At 40.6% G+C, this 21,691-nt stretch overlaps 1 protein-coding gene across 2 annotated transcripts in view; it reads left to right on the forward strand.

Annotated features, from left to right (window-relative positions):
- The first annotated feature begins 12,009 nt into the window (after positions 1-12,009).
- The window catches only part of LOC119893386 (transcription factor Maf-like), a 47,930-nt gene continuing 38,248 nt past the window's right edge, over positions 12,010-21,691 (forward strand). For both annotated transcript variants that reach the window (XM_038705508.1, XM_038705509.1), the window contains exons 1-2: positions 12,010-13,901; positions 20,929-20,999. In XM_038705508.1, the coding sequence (XP_038561436.1) occupies positions 12,925-13,901; positions 20,929-20,956 (1,005 nt within the window). In that variant the 5' untranslated portion in view covers positions 12,010-12,924 and the 3' untranslated portion in view covers positions 20,957-20,999. The remainder of the gene's footprint in view (positions 13,902-20,928; positions 21,000-21,691) is intronic.

Genomic DNA, 21,691 nt, shown 5'->3' on the forward strand with positions numbered 1-21,691 from the left:
CTGATCTGCAGTTTGAATTGACTTTCAGCCAGCCAAGGAGGTGAGGGTGAATGTCTGCCTTTATGCAGCTTAACTCCCAACCCTTACAGTAGCAGGGACAAGGTGACTTACAGGTAATCTATAAGAATAAGGAGCCAGGCAGGCGCCCTGGGCTTTTATTAGATCTCCGATACTCCCCGGCCCCAACCCCAGTCCCAGCCTCGGCCCCAGATTGGCACTCGCTGGCTCCACCTAGAGAAGGGCTACGTCGCAAATTACTCCAGACAGCCGCTATGACATCCACCTAAAAACCACCTTTCCTTTAACAGGGGGGACGGGGTGGCGGAGGATAGAAGATGTCAGTGTCTCCTCGCATTCACCCATGGAAAAAGTGAGAGAGAGAGCGAGAGAGGCAGAGAAAGAGTAGAGGTATCTATCCGTCAGAGCTTAAGGAGTTTTCTAACAGTACATTGACCTTGAGTGCTTGCCATTGATTTCCAGTAACGCCTCCAAACAGCGTTGCGAACCCCGCCGAGCACTGCGGGACCCTGATTGGGAACAGATTTCCCAAATTCCGATAGCGTGCCACCTGCCCAGGATGATGGATAGTCCTCCTGTATCCCATCAATCCTCACCTGCTGCCGAGGAGGTGACACCTGGGCCAGATTTATCATCATATACGACATCAAGCCAAGCAGCCAATCAGAGAGTGGCATACTAAACTGAGGCTCCTCCCCCCTGGAGGGCTCCATTATGTTTGGAAACAGATTTATTCCTGCAATGTGACAAGAGGAAGGAAGATGAGGAAGGTGAGGAAGAAGTGAGAAGGAAAGGGCAGAGAGAGATGACTCCCTGTGATAAACAGAGGGTTAAAATACATGATGCTTTAAAGGGTTCTTCAGCAAAGTTGGGGGAATCACAAGGCATATTAAAAAAATAATGGTAAAAACTGAAGCAGCAGAGGCCAAGCTATACTGACCTTTACTAAAAAAATTGCATTTTACAACTTATATGTTAAACATTTTATAATTATATTCATAATAAATGCAATCTGGGCAACATTACATTCCTTTCAAAATGTATTTGCTTTTGTATACAAATATAATTTCTTTTAGACAGGTTTGCAGTGAGGACATTGTCTGGGTTATTTTTTCAATGGAAAATTTTGAAAAGCTTCCCCCAGAACCACAAAAGGCAATATGCAACTGTTCACAAGATGAGTAGTGCTTGCATGAGTAAATTGAGCATCATGTGTAAGATTGGTGTAATGCCCCTTTAAAGGTTTATATAGTGGATTGTAAACTGTATTTTTACGAAGTAAAGCAAAAGTTATTCATAGTCATATTTCAGGCTAGCCTTTAGAAATATGTTTTGAAATGTTTGTCAGTATCACTGTAAGTAAATGTGCTAATATGATTCACAATGTACAGCATATCACATGATGAATTGATCTAATTCCATCTCTCAGAAATGATCATGGAAGCAGAAGAGGTGATCACAGGACCATGAATGCACTAATCTAATTAATATCCTCCTGTTCCTGCCACTGATTTTACGACTAGTTAAAAACCTTCTGCTGCTTTTATGGCTATTAGAAGCCAAGTGTGAGCTATCTTCTACTCTATTTTCTCTCTCCACCAGCGGTTGGTCACCCTAAAAATTAAGACACTCTAGGGAGCATTGGGACCTACAGACTCAGAGGCCAACTGACTCTGGATCATTGTGACAAACGTCTGAAAAACTAGATCTCATCTAGAATGAGACCTGACAGTTGTGATAACAGTCTTGTACTGCTAGCTATTTTCATTTCTACAATTAACTTACTATCTCCCTTCCCCCAAAACCTTTTCCTTGCCCTCTTCTGCTCTACAAACCCCTTCCTCCCCTTCAATTCTTCCCTCCCTTTTACTTGGCAGAGCTACAGCGGTTTCTCCAAGGCTCACCAGGCACAGTGCTTTAGCCCTGTGTAATCCTGCCAACCCTATTTCATTAGCCACGCGGACTAAAGAGCTTAACGACACAGCCCCATCGCAGTAGAGGGAGAGGGGGGGGGGGAGGGGGGGGGGGGGCAACGACACAACACAAATTCCTCAGAATACATGACCGCTCAGCAAGTATTTATGCTTTTTCCCTCTCTCTCCTCGCGCCTTGACATACCTCTCCCTCTGCCTCTCCATCTCCATCTTGCAAAGGAGCCCAGAATGGATTAGAGATGGCATCAATGGGATGAGACGTATTACCAATCGATTTGGAGGGAGCGTGGCATTGTTCTTCTCAGTGGAAAACTTTGGATCTGGCCAGTGTGCCCGTGCCAAATGCAACTGATTTGGAGATGAAGTTGTGTGGAGGAGTGACTCTCACTCTCTGTCTCTATTGCGTTCTCCTGTCTCATTTCATCCAAAACTACTGCACGCATTTAATCACTGGAGTCATTGAGGACCATCTGTATTGTCTTGGAGAAACATGTCGGGTTTAAGAGGCTGTAAAGTAGCTTTGTACTGATCTGGGGAGAAAGGAGGATAAACAAGCAGATTGGGAGAAACCTGATCAGTGTTAATGGTGATGGTTTAGGCTTTCGTCTTTCACTGATGCCTTCTGCCTGAGAGCCAAAAACACCATTCGACTGATTAGACAGCACTGCTGAAACAGAAAGACAGGAGCTACAGAATAACCATGCTCACAGTTTCCATTCATCTTTTATAGCCTGACAGATCCTGCATAAACTTTATAACACATAAGCACACAAAAAAATACCCTCCAGCCTGGGGTTGATTGTGCTGAAATGGCAGGGTCTGGACCAGAAACTGTTGACCATTTATTTGATATTAGTAGAAGGGTGGTGGGAGTGACAGAGGCCTTGGATGAGGGGCCCAAGAATGTAGGGAGGCCTGTCGGGGTCTGGGCAGGTTGTCAGCTAAGGGCACACGGTGTGGGGGACAGGGGCAGAGGCTGCTGCCATATTTCTTCATGAGGGCGACAGTGACAGAGGAGCGACAAAACGAATGGCCTGTCAAAAGAAATGAGAACGAATAGTTCCTGTGTTCCATGGTAAGAAGACATTTCAAGCATCAAGGGGTGGTTCGTTTGGCGACATAAAGCAGGACCATGTCTGCAGCTAGCATGACTGCTATCTACTGTGAGCCACGAGCCTCTGTAGAGGCCAACATAATGTGCTGATGATCACCACTAACAAGGGAGGTAGTAGTCCATAAAAAGGTTGGAAAACTGTATTTTTTTAATTTATACTTTAATTTGCATCAGTGTGACATAGCTCGCTAATATTTGAAAAACAGTTCTCATCGAAATGTAACAGTTAGGGCTGCGTGATATGACAAAAATCTCATGTAGGTCATTTCATATGCATATAATTATACATAACAATATAACACACTGACAATAAATAAATCCTTTTGTCTGAGTCGTCTGAGTCGGGGGGTTGTTTTGAGCACTCAACTGTACTTTTGTGGCTCTCATCTGTAGACTCTCTCTGTGCTGTTTGACATGACTGTTCTTTAGATGGTAAAAGAGGTTAGTGGTGTTTGAGTCTGTTGTGGGGACCGGTCTGCAGCACAATTTGCAAAGAAGTGAACGTGATTGTCGCCTGCTAAACTATCTGGTGGCTTGGTTGCTCACTTCATGTCAATTAAATTTTTATTAAAAGTGAATGTGCTTTGCCTAGCTTAAAGGGGACCTATTATGCTTTTTCATATTTTCTGGCATTTCTATAATGTTACAAAGTCAGATGTTCATGTTAAACATGACAAAAGCTTCAATTAATGAGGTAAGTGTTTAAAAGAAATCTCAAAACCTCTCAAAACCTCAGAAATCCCCCTATTCTGAACGCTCTGTTTTAAACTGTTTAGCATACCAGTGTCTCGGTATGATGTCCTTCTGAGCCGAATTTCCATATACAGTCATTTGCTCCAGACAGAGAATGCTGGCCACGCCCACAAAGGAACATGCAGCCCTATCCCTGCGGCAGCCTGGTAAACACATTAGACAATGGCCAATCAGAAGACTGTGGGCTTTGGAGGGGGGTCTCAGAGAGACAAGAGCATCTACAGCTTTTCAGACAGAGGCTGAAATGAGGGCCTGCATGAAGGGCCAGTATAAGATAGAAAATCCTTTTTTTAAACTTTGAATCATGCGAGGAGTCACAGAACTACAATATAGGGCTTGAAATGCAGTATAATAGGTCCGCTTTAACATAGCTCTTACAACCGCTGCAGCTTCCTCGACAGCCATTTTTACAAGTTTGAAAATATGCTATGTTCCACCCCCTAGTAAAAGTATCTGCTAGTAAATTTAAAGAGATCTAGTTTGTGTTTACTGTACATCAGCTGCTTAGTACAACAAACTGCCCTTTGAATAGGACCAGACTTTGGTGTATTAGTTCTCCATTTTCTCTTTGTCTCCATCTCTTCCTTTCCTCATTCTGTTTCGATCTTTTGGTATACTGTAGCTTCTCCCCGGCCTGTTTTTTTTTTTTCTTTAATGTCCCCCCTCTGTCTGCCCCTCTCCACTTCTTTTTCTGTCTCATTATTAGTGGCTGTCCCATGTTAAGGGGAGAGTAATCTGAACTACGTGTCCCAAGGGCCCATTCCTTTACTTCCGGCTGTTGGAATAAGTGGCCTATTGATTAGTTATCAGCCCGTAATTGGGCTACGATCTTCCTCGCCCTCAGATATCCCCCAGATATATGACACTCCTGACAGCCTGAGAGGTGGGTGAGGAGGTGGGGGGGGAAAGTGGTGGCGGGGGGTTCCTCTTGCCTGCCTGCCAACACTTTACACAACAAAATATCTTCCTGACCACATAGATGCCAACCGCTGCCCACATCTCTTTTCCTGCAAAGGGATTTTCTACATCATGCCAGGGAAAGATTATTCAATCTTTCAAATTATAAAGCCAGCAAGAGGTCCAGCAGGATTTTATACTCTGTGTTAACTATGAGCACCCATTTTTGCCATTTTCTCATAGGAATAAACTCTGAAATTGTAATCAGAGTTTTAAAATGAAAATGGTGCAGCTTACCGAGAAAGAAACTTATATAAGCTCAGAGTAAGTACACCATTCGCATATGGATAATTGCCTGTGAGGGATTTCAATACAAATTGAGGCTCAGGAAGCGGATAAGCAACAGGAAGGGTGTCTCTGCTCCTGTGTAAGCATCCAAATCTACTGTGAGTGCGCAAAGAACCATGACTAACTCTTACTAAGTCTGTTTGTGCGTTTTTAGGAAAAGCTTAAAGATACTTTCCCCACTTCTTCATCGCACTCCCTCTTGCTGTCATAGCCTCCTTTTTCCCCAAAAATTATGTGTCGCTCTCAGCCTCTCTTTCTTTTAGTCGGAAATGTATATATCATTCCCCAAATGCTCTCACATTTTCCACTAATCATGCGAGGTGTTGATTGTGAGTGTCTGTGAGCATTGATCAAAGTGTGCAGAGAGGAGAAGAAGAGGAGACGTGTCCCGCTGGGTTCTCCAGACAGACACAACATGTCAAACCCTCCATTTAGCAGCCAGATTAATGCTTATCCCAGCCCTCCCCCTGCTCCCCTGCTCCTCCCATCCCTCCCTCAAAACCACATCTGATAAACATCTAATTTCCACACTCAATATTGCCATGATCAAAAGTCCACCCATTACATGAAGCCTGTTCATCATCCCGCTTCACTCATCCCTCGGTCCAGCAACGATCAACCTCTTTTCCCTCCGTTCTCCTCCCTCGCCCTCCCCCAGAGAAGTGAATATCCCAGTGGAAGTGCATTTGTCTCTTGGCCTTAATCTAGTGTAGATATAACAGATTGTTGTATGAGGCTGTGGTGTCCTTTGGGCTTTATTGTCTCTGCATCTTCTCTCTCTGACAGAGTGCAGAATAACGCAGAGAGATGTGACTTTAGTTTGCCTTCTCCCTCACACACTCCTCTGCTTACTAAGAGCCATGGGCATATGATTCTTCAATTTCTGAGGAACATATGAGGGGATTATCGCAGGGAGGTCAAAATTAATATTTACATTAATCTGCAATGATCTTAAATCACACTGTATACAGAAGTGTTTAGATTCTCATCTTTCTTTTGGCTGAATCTCTTAGTGTCTCCAAAGAGATGGGAGCATGTCTTCAGAAACTTCAGAGGAGGTCTGGGGAGAAGCAATGTGGGACATGTCAACTGTGGTATCTGTAATGTGGGGCCACCTTTCTATTGTCTGGTAGGGCTGGCTCCCGCTCTCCACAGAGACAGTGGCCTTTTCAGTCCGTTATAAACACACACATTCATTGAGTGAGTGTGAGTAAACCAGAGTGGCCTGATGTTATCTTGTTTGTAGTTCTAGTTACAAAGGATACAAACTGTGCATTTATTGTGTATAACAGTCTACAAACAGTTTATTATCATTTATTCTTTTGTGAGTGAAGTTTTTAAGTACTTCAATTGTTTCTATTGTGGCTATACTAATAGTCATAACTGTTTGACTAAAACCCTTACTTTAATTGTTATCCATAATTATCATAGTTTGCTTATATGCATTATTTATAATCATAGTATTTTTCCACATTTTTGCTTACTTTACATATTTTTTTCTGACTAGGTTTAGCACTCCACATCAGGAATAAACAGTATGCACATTAAACAAAAGCTCTTTTAAATGTTGTTAATCTAACAACTATTTTCATTATTGGTTGACCTTTTTCCAATGAAATAATTAACTGTTTAATCCCTCAAATGAAAGAAAAACAATGAAAAGTGTTCATCAGAAGATCCCATTGCGGAGGAGATATCTTCATATTGTTTTTTTTTTGCCCGATCAACAATATGAATCCACATATATTCAATTTACAATCACAAAAAACAGAACAAATCAGAAAAATTGCTGCTGTATTTGTGCATGTGAGATTTTATATTATCTCTCAAACATGGGATGATGGTGATGACGATGTGGAGGAGGTGAAGAGGTACAAAGAGGAAGAGAGGCCTCCTTGCACCTTCTCTCTGTGTGATGGCACAGTTCGACTCTGACTAATGGGGAAACTCTTTATGTATATGAGTCACATTAATAACAGCACAGAGTGGACACTGTGGACATTAATAACAGTGTACAGTTGCAGAGAGCATATAACACAGTACATACACTGGCCACATCAATAACAACTTATAACCTCCAACTGCAACATGAATCATCATGCCACGTGTACACTGGAAGTCACACATGCAAACACTGTGTCCATAAAATACCTAAAAATAGAAAATCAAAGTCATTAGCTATGAAAAGCTAAAATTATCTACGTTTCTTCCTCTGTTAGGTGGACTATTAGAAACCATTAGCTTTGGGGGAAAAGTAAATAGCTTGTTTTTGTTCTTTTGTAAGTGTTGACTTCTTCTGCCTGCTCCTCCACATGCTGGGTGATGCATGGTGGGGATAGCTAATGAAGCCAATAATGTAGCAGTGTGTGTCTAATGACAGAAGATGAGCTCAGGTTCCATACAATTCACACTTCATTTTAGTGCGTTTGTGTGTAAACATGATTACATTCATGAACCCAAGCTTCCTCTTGCTGTACTTCACAGAAAATCTCCAACATCCAATTTAACATATTTGTGTATTCATATTCATAAATCCCTTGAAAATCATTAACTCCCAGACTCATTGACATGTGAACGACCCACATCCTTCATCATGTTACCGCGTCCATGCTAGAGACATCATATTTTAAACTACACGTGCAGTGTTGCTGGGGTTTTAAAGTATAATAGCAGTGCATACCGTGTTACACAGAAACAGGGAGCAGATGAGACTGCTCAGACGATGCCTGTGATGTCCACCTGCTGTGAGAGACAATAACCAGATGTGAAGAGGAGAGTTTGACACATGCAAGTCTGCTCATTGTGGCCAATTACCAGGTTGAAGCATGCTTCTGGCAGGCACTGAGCCAGAGAGAGAGAGTGTCACACAGCCTGGTTTTCTAATCAAGAGCATGCAATCATTTGAATTAGAATCTTACTCTGCTCTGGTGTTTTACTCTGCATAATGTTTCTATTTTTAGGCTCTAAGGGTGTGACTGACTGTGGTGACTTGGACATTTCTGCCACTGTAGATTTTAAAAAACAGAGCTAGATCAAAGCAAAACAACAGATGTTTATATCAACATGTGTGTGTGTGTGTGTGTGTGTGTGTGTGTGTGTGTGTGTGTGTGTGTGTGTGTGTGTGTGTGTGTGTGTAGTACTCTGCAAGGTAATGATCAAACTCACTTGTTGAGGGCCTGTTTCTCCTCGATTAACCATGCAGACATAAACAGAGAGTTCGGACTCAGAGCCGCTACCTGCTTCCTGAGCAGGTAAATGATTCGAAAAAGGTTGTAAAAGTCTGATTAATGCAGGATTGGAGAACAGGATGGTGAGATAGTGAAAGAGAGTAAAAGAGAGAGAAAGAGAGAGAGAGAGATGACTAAGCCTGTTCTCTCAAACGTAGCACTTTGCAAATATGGCACTTTGTTTCCGTGATGTGGAAGCTTATTATCTTAATATGCATTCTTTTATTCCCCCTATAAAACACTGGCAGAGGAGAGCGTGGTGCCATTCTTCATGCTCCTCCTAGTAATAGCTTCTCACAGCTCCTCATTCTATTACAAAAGATACAACAGTTAGTTAAGACCCCACGAAAAATTTCATTTTCTGTCCTGCTAATTAAATGTGTCTCACATCAGCCCACTGAGCCCACTCGAATGGTTGTCCCCCATTTGGAGTGCCACCAGAGTTTAATATATGGCATTAAACAGGGATTGAGAATGAATATGAAGCCTACCTCCCAATGGGAATGTAATGAATGATTATAAGGCATAATCTTGGTAATGCAGAAATCCTTTAGTTTAGTTTCTGTTGTTTTATTTAAGTTTCTGTCTGTTAAATATGGTAATGTATTTGGCTATTTTTGGCACACTTAAAATTTTGAATAGTGTGAGTGGGGTTATAAAATGCAGATACATAAAGTGGGCTTTAATGAGATTTTTTTCCTTAACGCTCTCAATCCTCTATTTCCTTTCTTTGTCAGAACATTGTGATAATATTTTATAGATCATTAGGATCATAAGTTGCCATATTTGTCTTAAATCAATTGTATTTCTGAATGTTATTTATTTTACAGACCTCACAAGTAGCTCCTTCTTCTACAAATATATTTAAGCAAAACATTTCTACTATAAAGGTGGGTAGCAAACCAACCAACATGTATATCCTCTGTAAGTGCACAACTTCAGGGAACCCCAGAGGCAAACAAAAGGTTAGAATGCTGAAAATAAAAGTGAGGTGTATTGCAGTGTGGCACATAACTCATACTGTAAAGAGGATGTTTTAATAGATGTAACAATTAGTAAAGTATCTGTATCAGTAAATCATGGGGAAGTCCAGGAGCACTGATTATCCTTTACCCAGGATGCATCAGTGTTCTCCTGGGGTGAACTCCTAAAGTGCAGACAGTGTCTCATTAACATGTACTGTGGCTGGGTTCCACATGTTAGCCCAGACTATTAACACAAAGCTGGTTTATACATGTAAGGTCGGGCATTATCAATGTTACAAAAGAGTTGGATGTTTTCATTCACAAATCATTTGACTGCAAGGCTCTGAGTTCACAAACTGACACAAATATTAGAGTTTAAAATAATTTACAAGTATTTATTCCTTTTAAAGATTGGTTTTAGGAATGTCATTCTTACCGTAAGTAAACACAGTCTCAATTTTGAGTGGAGGGAAGCTACTCAGTCCACTTGGAATATAATAATAATAATAATAATAATAATAACTTTCATCCAAATTGAATTTATTTTGACAAAAAACATCCCCAAATGGAGCTGATCTGGGTGTTCTCCATCACGGTGTGTGGTATTATTTTTAACATAATTAGATATGTCATAATAATATAACACTGGTGTGCAAATGCTCTTAACTTTCTTTTATACTAAGACTGTGTAAGTGGTCCTCCTCCTGCTGTATAAGCTTATTTTAGGATATATGCCTAAGTGCAACCACTGTATAGTGCAGGGGAAAGAAATCATCCCTGATAAAATAAAGACAGTAGGAAACTTCATGGTAGGGAGCTGCCTATGTGAAACTCCAAAGAGAGACAGAATGAGGTGCAAACAGGACTATTAGCTTTCAGTAACACAGCTGATGCATTGGCTCTGGACTCGTTTGTTAACCCTTGAGACTCCCGGCTGATAAATCCTGGTTTAAGAGATCTGGCAAACCCAGAGCTCACGCAGCAGCTGGTGTCCACTGCTGCATCAAATATGAACCTGTGTGGGCATATGAAACTGCTCTTTGTGTCTGCTGGTGACTTGTGTGTCAAACTATTTTACATATACTATAAGGAAATGATCATTTTGATGACTTTTGACCCTACACACTGCACATTCACAGTCATTACCCACTGTCACTGTCTGCATAAAGAATTTTGGCACAGGCACTTTACGTGGACATTTGCACAGACATTTCTGACCTAATATTTTAGATTCTGTATACTGTATGTAGTTTTGTACACAGATATTTTGTATATAGTTTTCTTTTATTTCTACTTCTTATACCTTGTGTTTCCTTTTAATAGTATTCAGCGTGGAAGGCAAAGGAAGAATTTCATTTCAAAATTTCACTATATGACACTAAACACTTTGACTTGACTTTTTTGGGTTATTTTGCCACTTTTACAGGACTAAAATATGACATTTTGCATATATCAGGATCAATTTTATTCACTCTATTATGTTTATTTACCACATAATTGTCCTGTCATTAAATGTGATGTTATGGTGGTTAAATGACAAATAACTGTATAAACAGCAATATGTACTAAATATGTATTGCTGTTAGTCTGAAGTACTTTTCCTACTGTATGTCTTAGTACCAGTCTGAATTTACACTACAACAGCAACAACAGAGTAGCATCAGATGGGACACCTCATCTGTTTAATATTTATTCAAAAGCATCAGAGGGGCCTCTGTTGTGTGTTCTAATGAATAAAACACGATGTTTATCCTTCCTGTTTAACGTTAAGTCCCCATGAACAGTCATAGGGACCAAGAGAATATTTACTTGCACTGGGACACGGGGGAGTTGGATTATCTGCTGGCGGCTTTGTATTTTTCTGAAGCTTTCCCGTGTGACATGTTCCAGGGAGAGTGCTCTTATTTACTCTCCAGTCCTCTGTGTATAGTCCTCTTATTGTTTGTTCTTATGTGCCACCACTCCTGAGGAATGTGCTCCAGAAGAGAAAGAGAGAGAGGAGCATGATGCTGTGATCAGTACATGGGATTGAGACTATAGAGTCCAGAAGGACACAGGTGGAGGTGTTGTCACTTCAGAGTATTCCATTATGTTGACAAGGACTTGTATGTATAATGTGAATACATTACCATGGGATGCAGGTGTAAGAAAATGGGTTTACAGTTTTCTCCTTAAAGAAAAATAAATGACTTGTGTATAATTTAAATAATGTGTTTTGTTGTTGTTTTTACTTTAGTTTGTTCGTTTGTTTTCTTTTTATCATGAGGAGTCATGGAAGTAAATGTTTGTCCTACTAAATAATCCAGCAAGACTAACAGAGAGCAGACAGGACTCCCCAAGAGAAAAGGGATTTAAAAAAAACATTTGCACACTGCAAGAATATCGGACACATGAAGACCTTTATGGGAGCCACATGAAGTATTCTCTTATACCGAAAGGTGGCGACGTTGGGTTTCCAAATAATGTCAATCCGCCACGCTCTTTTCAAACACTTTCACCTTCCTCACACAACGGTCCGTTTTATCTGTAATAATCGATTTCTGTAGACTTTATGTGGTATATGACCATTTATCAATCGCCCAGTGAAAACCATTAACATGTATTTTGAAGCATTAAATTTCCAGATATTTGGGTAAAGTGACTAAAACGGTTGTGTTGTCATAGAATTATGAGATCAATTTGCCTCCCTAATTACAAAGCTGCCTACATATATTATTGAAATGCACCTGTGCAATGTCTTGCTAAATCAACACAGTAAATGAGAGCAGGGTTAAGAAAGCCTGACTAATCATCAGACAACGCTGAAACAAGCAATATTGGTATCAAATATGACCCTACAATTACATTTAAATGATAGGCTATGTTATGTGATTATTGTGATGATGGAAAAACTTAAAATATAAAATATACGTGTTGAAATTATAACGACGTGTTAATCTACAAAAAGATAGACGTGCATATTTACCATAATATATCTTTTCTTAATCCTCGAATCTGTTTTCATTTACGTGGTTTTGTTGTTTTCCATTCAAACTGGCAAAAGGGACAATGGCCTATTTAGTCTCATGTGTCAATCTGCTGATGGGCTTGGACAGTTCAGAAAACTTTGGTTTCTATACTATTATGCTAATTACATCCCCGGGCTGGGCTCCTCATTGGCTGAGTCTCAGTCAATTTCATATTTCAGTTCTGACGTCAGGGCGCCTATAAAACTAAGCAATGCTTTTTAACTCGTCGGCTGACTGATCCCTTAGAAAAAAAATCTATCAATCCTTGGGTGGAGTGTTTTTTTTTCAGTCTCCACAAAGCAACTATTTGCCCGGGACACGTACGTGAACCTCCTCAATTTGGCGCACTAATCCTAAAAGGAGCCATGAAGTGTTAAATGGTAGAAACAGAGAGAGCGGCGCTCAGACACCCGCACGCTGGGAGAGAGGGAGGAAACAGCGCTGCTCCAATGCGTCTGTGCAACACAGACTGAAGAAAAAAAAAACTTATCGACTCACAAAACCAAAACCCGCGCTGCGCAATTAGTGCGAGGAAATTCACTTTTTCTTCCTGTTTTGAAGAAAATAAATAAAGAAATCAAGCTGGCTCAGTGCGTGTCTCAGCAGCCCACTTTGACAGGTGCTCCTCACCCCCTTTGGAGGACTGTCAACAGCAAGAGGATGGCATCAGAGCTGGCAATGAGCAACTCCGACCTGCCCACCAGTCCCCTGGCCATGGAATATGTTAATGACTTCGATCTGATGAAGTTTGAAGTGAAAAAGGAGCCGGTGGAGCCCGATCGCAGCATCAGCCAGTGCAGCCGCCTGGTCGCCGGGGGATCCCTATCTTCCACCCCGATGAGCACGCCTTGCAGCTCGGTTCCCCCCTCTCCAAGCTTCTCGGCGCCCAGTCCGGGATCAGGGAGCGAACAGAAGGGGCACTTGGAGGATTTCTACTGGATGACCGGGTACCAACAGCAGTTGAACCCCGAGGCTCTGGGCTTTAGCCCGGAGGACGCCGTAGAGGCGCTGATCAGCAGCAGTCACCAGCTCCAGACCTTCGATGGCTATGCCAGAGGGCAGCAGTTCGGCGGCGCAGCCGGCGCAGGAGGCGCCATGGCCGGGGAGGAGATGGGCTCAGCGGCCGCCGTGGTGTCCGCGGTTATCGCTGCAGCCGCAGCTCAGAATGGGAATCCCCACCACCACCACCACCATCACCACCACCATCACACAGGGGCACACCACCCCTCCTCCGGGTCTCAGTCCAGTGGTGTCGCGGGGGGAAACCACCAGCACTTGCGCTTGGATGATCGGTTCTCGGACGAGCAGCTGGTGACCATGTCGGTGCGGGAATTGAACAGGCAGCTCCGGGGGGTCAGCAAGGAAGAGGTGATCCGTCTGAAACAGAAGAGGAGGACGCTAAAGAACAGAGGTTATGCCCAGTCATGCCGGTACAAGCGGGTTCAGCAGCGGCACGTCCTGGAGGGAGAGAAGACGCAGCTTATCCAGCAGGTGGACCACCTCAAGCAGGAGATCTCCCGGCTGGCCAGGGAGAGGGACGCCTACAAGGAGAAATACGAGAAGCTGATCAGCACCGGCTTCAGAGAAAACGGAGGATCCAGCAGCGACAACAACCCCTCATCCCCGGAGTTTTTCATGTGAGTCTCGGCGCTGAAAAGTTTTAATAACCGACCCCACAAAGAAACAGAAAAAAACTTTTGATTTGCGCGCAGCTAAAAATAGGTTGCGTTGCTGTTTTGAAGTGGTTTGTTAAACCTGCTTTAGTTAAGGACAAACGAGGTTTCCACTTTTCTGTATTTCAAAAGTATTTTGTTTCAGGTGAGGGTCTTGTTTGATTTATGTTTTATCACTTCTAAGGGACACACAAATAGGCCTATTAAATGACTGAATACGAATTCGGTTTCCACTAAATTCTGAAGGATTTTTGTCCGATTTGTTTGTCTTTAGACACACTGCATATAATCACTTCACACTTTGCTGAATGTGTCCGCCCTTGTAGCCTCATCCTGCGCCTCGTCCATCCTGTTCCCTTTACCCAGAATTTGTTTTGTGGAATTAAATGATCCTCCGGCACAGCAGCTTTATTTCGATGTGAATTCATTTTAGTTTTTTGTTTAAAGTCAATTATTTTGATATGAATAATCTCATTTTCATCATTCATCATATCTTGTGAAAAAGCATCCAAACTCAGTTACAGCAGAAGTTTGGAAAATTGATGTCAGACTGTAACAGTTATGTGAAGCCATGCATGCTGGTCATGTAAGGATTGTGTTTTTACTTTTTTTTTCTTTTTCCTTATTTTGTGAACTTGTGTATTATGATTGTATTATACCATGACTGCATTGTCCAGCCTCATCACCTTTTGGGATTTATTCATCCCTCACTTTGCTTTCATAAAACCTCCCCGCGAACATGGACCCTTCAACATTTTAGAGGCATCTTTTTGGAGCCCTGTGAAAAAAAGGACAATGTGGAATAAGCAACTTTCTACTCAATATTGATTTATACTGACAGGCAACACGCTATCAAGGAAAGCAGCATCAGAATATTGAGTAGAAAATAATATTTCCTGACAAAATGCACAGACTAAATAGATTATTGCGATCAACAAGTGGGGCTGAAGATAAAATGCTTTGAACAGAGGCAGATTATGATGCATGTCCTTAAATAAGTGAGAAATAGGCCACTTTGTCACGCACATTATTGCAACAAATGATCTGTTCTTTCTGCAGTTCGTTGTTAATGTGTTTTCCTTTTATTTAAGGAACTGAAGTGAGTTTACCGGGGACCCTATGGGTGTTATTCGGTAAATAAACTGTGAACTGTTTGAAAGTGGAAATATAATATTCTCCCGGTGTTATAGAATAATTAAGCAAAGAAACATGCAGTCATATACATCTTTTGTGATGCCCTGGATTTCTACACAGTCAAATGTATTGTCTGGACAGTACAGTCAACTGGCAGACATCCTGTTCACTCTTAAAAATGAAATTTAATAAATTTACCATTCATCAATAAACCTTCATGAATGGAAACAAATATATTCTCCTGAACATATTTATTATTTTTGTTCTCTAGTTTTGCATGTTGTTTGTCACTGTGCCTTTGAGGCGGCACCACACAGTCTTCTCATCTCCTCTCTATCTTAACTGGAATATAAATAGAAGGAGAAAATGACAATTGCAAACGTCATCGAGAGAACATAAACATCTGATTGATTGATTAACGCGGGAGACAGATGTTGCGCGCAAGGCGCATAAGTATAACTGATCCACGATCCAGCTCTCATGTATCTACTGAAGTAATTTTATGTTGTGACTAAATATGCGTTTTTAATTCTTTCCCCCCATTAAAACCACACGGCGAATTCTTACAAGGCATTTTTTTTTTTGATGACTTTTGCTTCTCAAAAAATAAAAGAGACGGTCTTCACCTGTTGCATAATTAAAGACAAACTCTTAAATTTCTCTTAAAAGAAAATGTGACCACAATGTTCAACATTAATAATATAATTTTATGTTTGTCTCAGGGCTTAATAATTGTGCTGCAGGTGTCCATGAAAAGGCCAAGTTAATGATTGATGTTAGAGTAAACTTGCACTTTTTACTCGGTAGCTGGCCACTTGTTGAATATTGTCTGCGGGAAGATCAATTTCAAATCGACAGCAATCAAGGTTTACATGACAACATACTCGTCTCAATAAGATGAGGCAATATACGATTAAACATGTCTAATTTTGGAATTATGAATTCTGACTCCGTGCAAATAATTCCTTCTGAAAATTTACTTTATGCAGTCAAAACGTTATAAATATACAGTGGTTATATGATTTTAATAAATTGCCTATTTAGACTAAATGATGCTTAGTAGCAATTATAGCGTGACAAAATTTTCGCTATGGTAAAAGTGATATGGCCCTAGGAAATTTGGCAATCCACCTCTTTCGCTTCACTGTAAAGAGCCTTTGTTTGACTTCTGACATAAAAACGCTGATAAGAGAAAAAGGAGAAAAGCCACAGGAGGCACTCGAAGTAATTTGCTTTTGTTGCGACTGACAGGTCCAGTAGCCTGTAACCTGCCGCTGCTCTGGACTTAACCTGGCCAGTAGAGTGTTACTCCTCCTGAAATCAGCCTGGTGAACTCAGTGCATCCTAAAGAGAAGTATGGTTAAGATAAAAGCTGCACAAGGTCTGTGTCAGGCTGCCATACAAAGTCACTGACACCACAAAGCATGCTGCTAGAAAACTGTGTAGCTATGTGTGTGTGTGTGTGTGTGTGTGTGTGTGTGTGCGTGCGCGTGTGTGTGTGCATCGTTTATGAGTGTGTGTAGAGGAGGGATATTATCTTTTTCCCATTGCAGGACCTTTGACAGTCTGAGTTTGTGCATGTGCTGTGTGTCTGTATATTCAAATGTGTGCGTAAAATGCTTTAAAATGCAGCACACTCTGCATTAGCTCTGTGTCTCACCTGTACAACAGTGTCACACACACACTACACACAGTCACCTGCCTTACATTGGCTCCCATGAAAGCCCAGAGTGAGGGACAAGATGGGAGAGCAGATCCCCTCATGCCTGGAGGAATGATTTTCTATGTGATTAAAAGTGAGTGAGAGACAGAGACAGAGCAAGAGGGAGAGAGGAGAGAAAGATGCTGGCTGCCTTCCTGCTCCTTTCAGATGATAAACGATCAGAGATGCATCCTAGCTGAGAGGAGAGGACCTTTTAGTGAGCATGTGTCCACTAATTTATGGCCCTCCTATCTGATTAGGTCAATATAGTGTGCTATTTAATTACATTTGTGTTATAACCTAGAACTGGAGATGCTATACTTCTTTCGTGGCACCTCTTTCTTCTGCGAGGTAGATAGGATTAGTTCAGTTTTCTTAAGAGTCTCAGGATGTTTACCTGCTGTGTATCACCAGTGTCATGTGACAGACAGGAGGCCTGCTTTGTGTTATGGTTCATAGGTTTCCAGTGTTTGTGCTCCGTTATTCAATACGGAAGAATGATAAAGTGGAAAACTGCTGATCAATGTGAGTGTGTGGAAATTGTGTGGGCTTTCTGCTTGTGTGTCTGTGTGTGTGTGTCTTTTGACTTCTAGACACACCGAGGGGCAGGAGGATTCAGTAGCACTGATTCACTTCCTGTGATGAAGGAGGACAGAAGGCACAGGAAACAAGATTTCAGCGCTTCCTCCTCATTTCTCAGCACTCTTACCATTCGCTGCTTCTTTTCTCTGTCTTTTACATCCTCTCTTTCATTTGTACAGTGTGAAAAAGTGTGCACATATAATATACAGACGCACACAGACACACAACATTATTAATGTCATCAGTATGAACTTTAATTTTACTCTCCAGCCCAGTATATTGACTTCTGCACTGTGATCATTTGCAGTCTGTCCAATGATTAGGTTATTAAAGATAATGTAGTTGTCCGCTGTCACAATATTGGGCTCTCTCTTTCAGGTCAACTATGGGAAATCACTTTGAAATTTATCAGTATTGACATTTGAATCATAGTCATGTACTTTGCTTTAATGCATTAGAACTAATAGGACAAAGGATGTGCACACTTTTTAGTGTCTATTTGTGTGAGTGCTCAATAACCAGCCAGCACTGTCTTTTATTTGACCTTGTGGTAGAGGGGTGTATGTATGCTTTAACTGAATGCATTAAGTCTATAGGAATGAGTCATTTTATCATGACATTGTGATGCTTGTAGCTTTTTATGTCAATCAAAAGGGAAGCTAAATAATTACAACAATTATAAAGTACAACAAATGATGTTAACATAATCTCACTTAGTAGAAAAAACTCAAAAGGTAAAAAAGAAATACATTCATTTAAAAGCAGCTGAAACAAAGTTTAAGTTACTCCAATACTTCCTCTATCATAATCACAAGTGTTCAGTTGAGCAGTAAGAAAACACTTTATTTGTTAAAATACTACCTGAGAAAGCATTCTTATCTTAACTTGTCAAAATGTCAAAAATATATACAATCCACCATGTTATCATTTTATCTACTATAGCTGAATGAAAAATCATATTTCTTGTATTACTAAAAACTCATTTGTTAACAATTGGACTCACATATCTAATTTCTTTTCTGTGTGAGTTCATTTTCTTTTCTTCCCCGGTGAGTGCTATACCTTCCCGTGACAAACTCCCCAAAGGGTTAAAAACATATTTGCATTCAAAAGAGGAAACAATTTCAATCTCTTCCACTCAATCCGCATCTGCATCACTCCACGCGATAAACATTTACATTTAAAGTGATTTAAATCAGCTGCGTTTATGTTCCTCTGTGGTCCGTCCATCATCTAGACCTGCAGAGCTTCTCTCCCTCTCTCTCTGTCTTGCAGTGTCCTGAGTTATGTGTCATTTATTTGAAACCCTAATAATTTAACTTGTCCCCTCCTGTCACGGCTGTGCATGTGGCAAGAATGCAGCAGTTGTAAAGAAGGTTTGTGTTGCTGCCTCTGTGTGTATCTGTCTACATTGGCTTTACATGGTGATTTCTTTTCCTGCAAATAAAAGCATGGGCAGAGTGGAGGTAATGTGATTGTCTGAATCCAATCCTATAGTCATGTGTTGAATTGAGATTACTGTAAATGCTCAGCTGTAGAAGAATGTGCATACAGGCCCATGTAATGTGTCTCATGTTTTGTGTTGCAGTGTGACTCAAACACTAGATTTGCATTTGCTGGTATAAGAAGCTCTCCTCAGAATGCATAACTAAAGGGCAATAGATGAAAGCTAATTATGATTTAATTATATGTGATTACAATATTTTGACTCACAGATAAACATAGTTGAGGCTGTGTTGATATTTTCAACGGTGAGTTGAGTTGCAGGGCACAGAGTCAATGGAGTGGTGTGTTTTGGACTGCAGCGGACGTGGCGGGGTGGTGGTGGTGGTTGGGGGCTGTGCTTGTGCACAAGTCTGTGTTATGCAGGGTGGAGCTGGAGCCGAGCCTGACCCCTGTGTGTTTTACCTGCATCTCAATGAAGGGAGAGAGGTGATTTACCCTTCTACTGCAGTCAGTCTCTCTCTCTCTCTCTCTCTCTCTCTCTCTCTCTTTCTCTCTCTCTCTCGCTGTCTCTCAGCCAGTCAAACAGACATTGATCTCTTTGCCAGGCAAGGTGACCCACAGTGTTGTTCAGCTCTTCCAAAGTCTCTCCTCTCCCTTTCATTTGTACCTGGGAAAGGCCTTGACCCCACACACTGCTGCCATGTCGCCGCCCTCCTCACATGGACCTCACTTCCCCCGTATCAAGCCCAGTGTGTGTGTGTGCTTGTTTGAGTTAGCAACAGTGCACACAAAGTACATGTATGTGCAAATAGGAGTGTGCAGCGAGTGTGTGTATGTATGAGTGGGAGTGTGCATACTTGAGTACATGTGTAAATTTTCCTCTGTGTGGGTTTCAGGCTCTTTGTTTGTGTTTACCTATAGGTGTGCATAATCTCATAAAAACTATAAATTCTCAGCAGAATTTAGGTACCGCAGAGAGTCTGGTCTGTTTTGTTCATGTTGATGTTTCAGAGCATTTTCCAGGTGACGGCAGATTTCACTCTGCTGTAGGTCTGCCACTGGGAACTTCTATGTAGCTGAATGGGTCAGAGTCCATTTGGCCCCAGTGTGAATCGGATTACAGGAAAATGAATGGCTCTCATTGTTGCTTAAAGATGGATTGAGGGGCATTAATATACTTTGTCGCTCCTTCGCCTCATTTTGCTCTACTGAAGCCCAGCAAAATGTTTTCAGGATGATTCGTCACTTGGATTTTGAAACCAGGTTTTCTGTATCGGTAGTCGTCCCTGACATGGGTTCATATAATGTCCACTTGTGTGCAAATGTTATGTTCACACACAAATGTGTGACTAGTGACTACCCTGCTGTCAGACATGCTGTAGATATCTGAATGCTTAATTTCCATCCACTAATAGATATAATTTACAATTTTGTTAAATTATTTTATATATTGCACTTAAAATTGTTATGTTTTGTAATGAAAGACCACATAATTATAAAAGCAAGGTGTATTATCAAATATTATCAAACACAATGTTATAACCTGAAATTGATTTTAGATATACATTTGATGTGTATTGATTTTGCTTTTCAAATACACTGCAGTGCGCACATGTGTGTGTGCCTTCATTTCAAATCTAATATCTGATGTCTGATCGAGTGAAACATTTGATTGATTTTATTTGAATGAGCATTTGATTTAAGTTTTGTTTTTGTGTTATTTGTTTGTGTTTGGTGTTGCTTAATATATAGCCCTGCTTATAGTTTGTATGGGATAATTCTGAATAGTTTAAACTGTTCATCTGAATTTGCCTTGAATTTAAATATGTAAAGATTATAATTCCAAATTGCTTTATTTTATGAATTAATCTGGGTAAATTATACAGAACAATATAAAAACCACAAATGTATTATTCGATGAAAGTTTGGTTTTCTAAAAGGAATAATATTAATTTCCAGAGTAATACAAGTAAATTCTGACTTTATCTTTGCTCCCCCCAACATGTCACTTTTCTTTGAATTCATGGTCCGTTTTGGAACCAAAAACAATGTTCGAAGTATGTAATGTCTGTGTTGTTGGATCAGATTGTACGTTTTATAGTACATTTCTGTTTCCTGTCATTCCAGGACGTCAAGAAAATTCCTCCATCTGTGATAGAGAGCTGTGACTTCTCCGTCCCACCACCCTGGAATCTGAGGTAACTTTTTCAGTCTCTTAATCTTTGACACGCCTTTTCTTTACAACACAAATTCAATTATACACAGTTAACTACTACTACTATACTACTGATACACTATTAAAAATATAAAGATTAACATAAAAGGTTAATGTGAAAGTAAAAAAGGACAGAAATTGCATGAAAAGTTTAGTGGTGTAGAAGTCTGACAAAATCTGAATTTCATGTCTGCTGCATGTTCATCACAATACAGGAAATAATATTCACACAGAGCTTTTAATAATACTGTATTTAGTAACTGATGAAATTTAGCTTTAACTGTTTTTAATTTAAGTATTGTATATTATTTATGTTACTTGCATTTTCAACATTTGGGATTTATACACAACAGTCTGGGATATACTACAATATTAAATATACAACATGCTGTAAATGTTTAACAGAATTGCGACAGAGTTTTAAATTCTTAAAGCCATTGTTTGTTTGATTTCATAGTTGTAAATGAATAGTGACTGTAAATTTGTATATTTTCAGTTACCTGCTTTCTGTTTTTAAATACAGCAGTTATATCTACCCTTACAGTAGCAGTTTTTATTGGTAGATCACAACTAGTAATTTTGCACTCTTAGTACTTTTTCACAGTCGTTGCACACGTGCACTTGTGTAGTCTTGTGTAGGTCTGTGTAGTCTCATGAGCCTCTGTGTTGTTCTAT

Source organism: Micropterus salmoides, unplaced genomic scaffold, assembly GCF_014851395.1.
Source record: "Micropterus salmoides isolate LMB-PRFRI ecotype aquatic unplaced genomic scaffold, ASM1485139v1 Ms_hic_scaffold_8, whole genome shotgun sequence".
Classification (NCBI taxonomy): domain Eukaryota; kingdom Metazoa; phylum Chordata; class Actinopteri; order Centrarchiformes; family Centrarchidae; genus Micropterus; species Micropterus salmoides.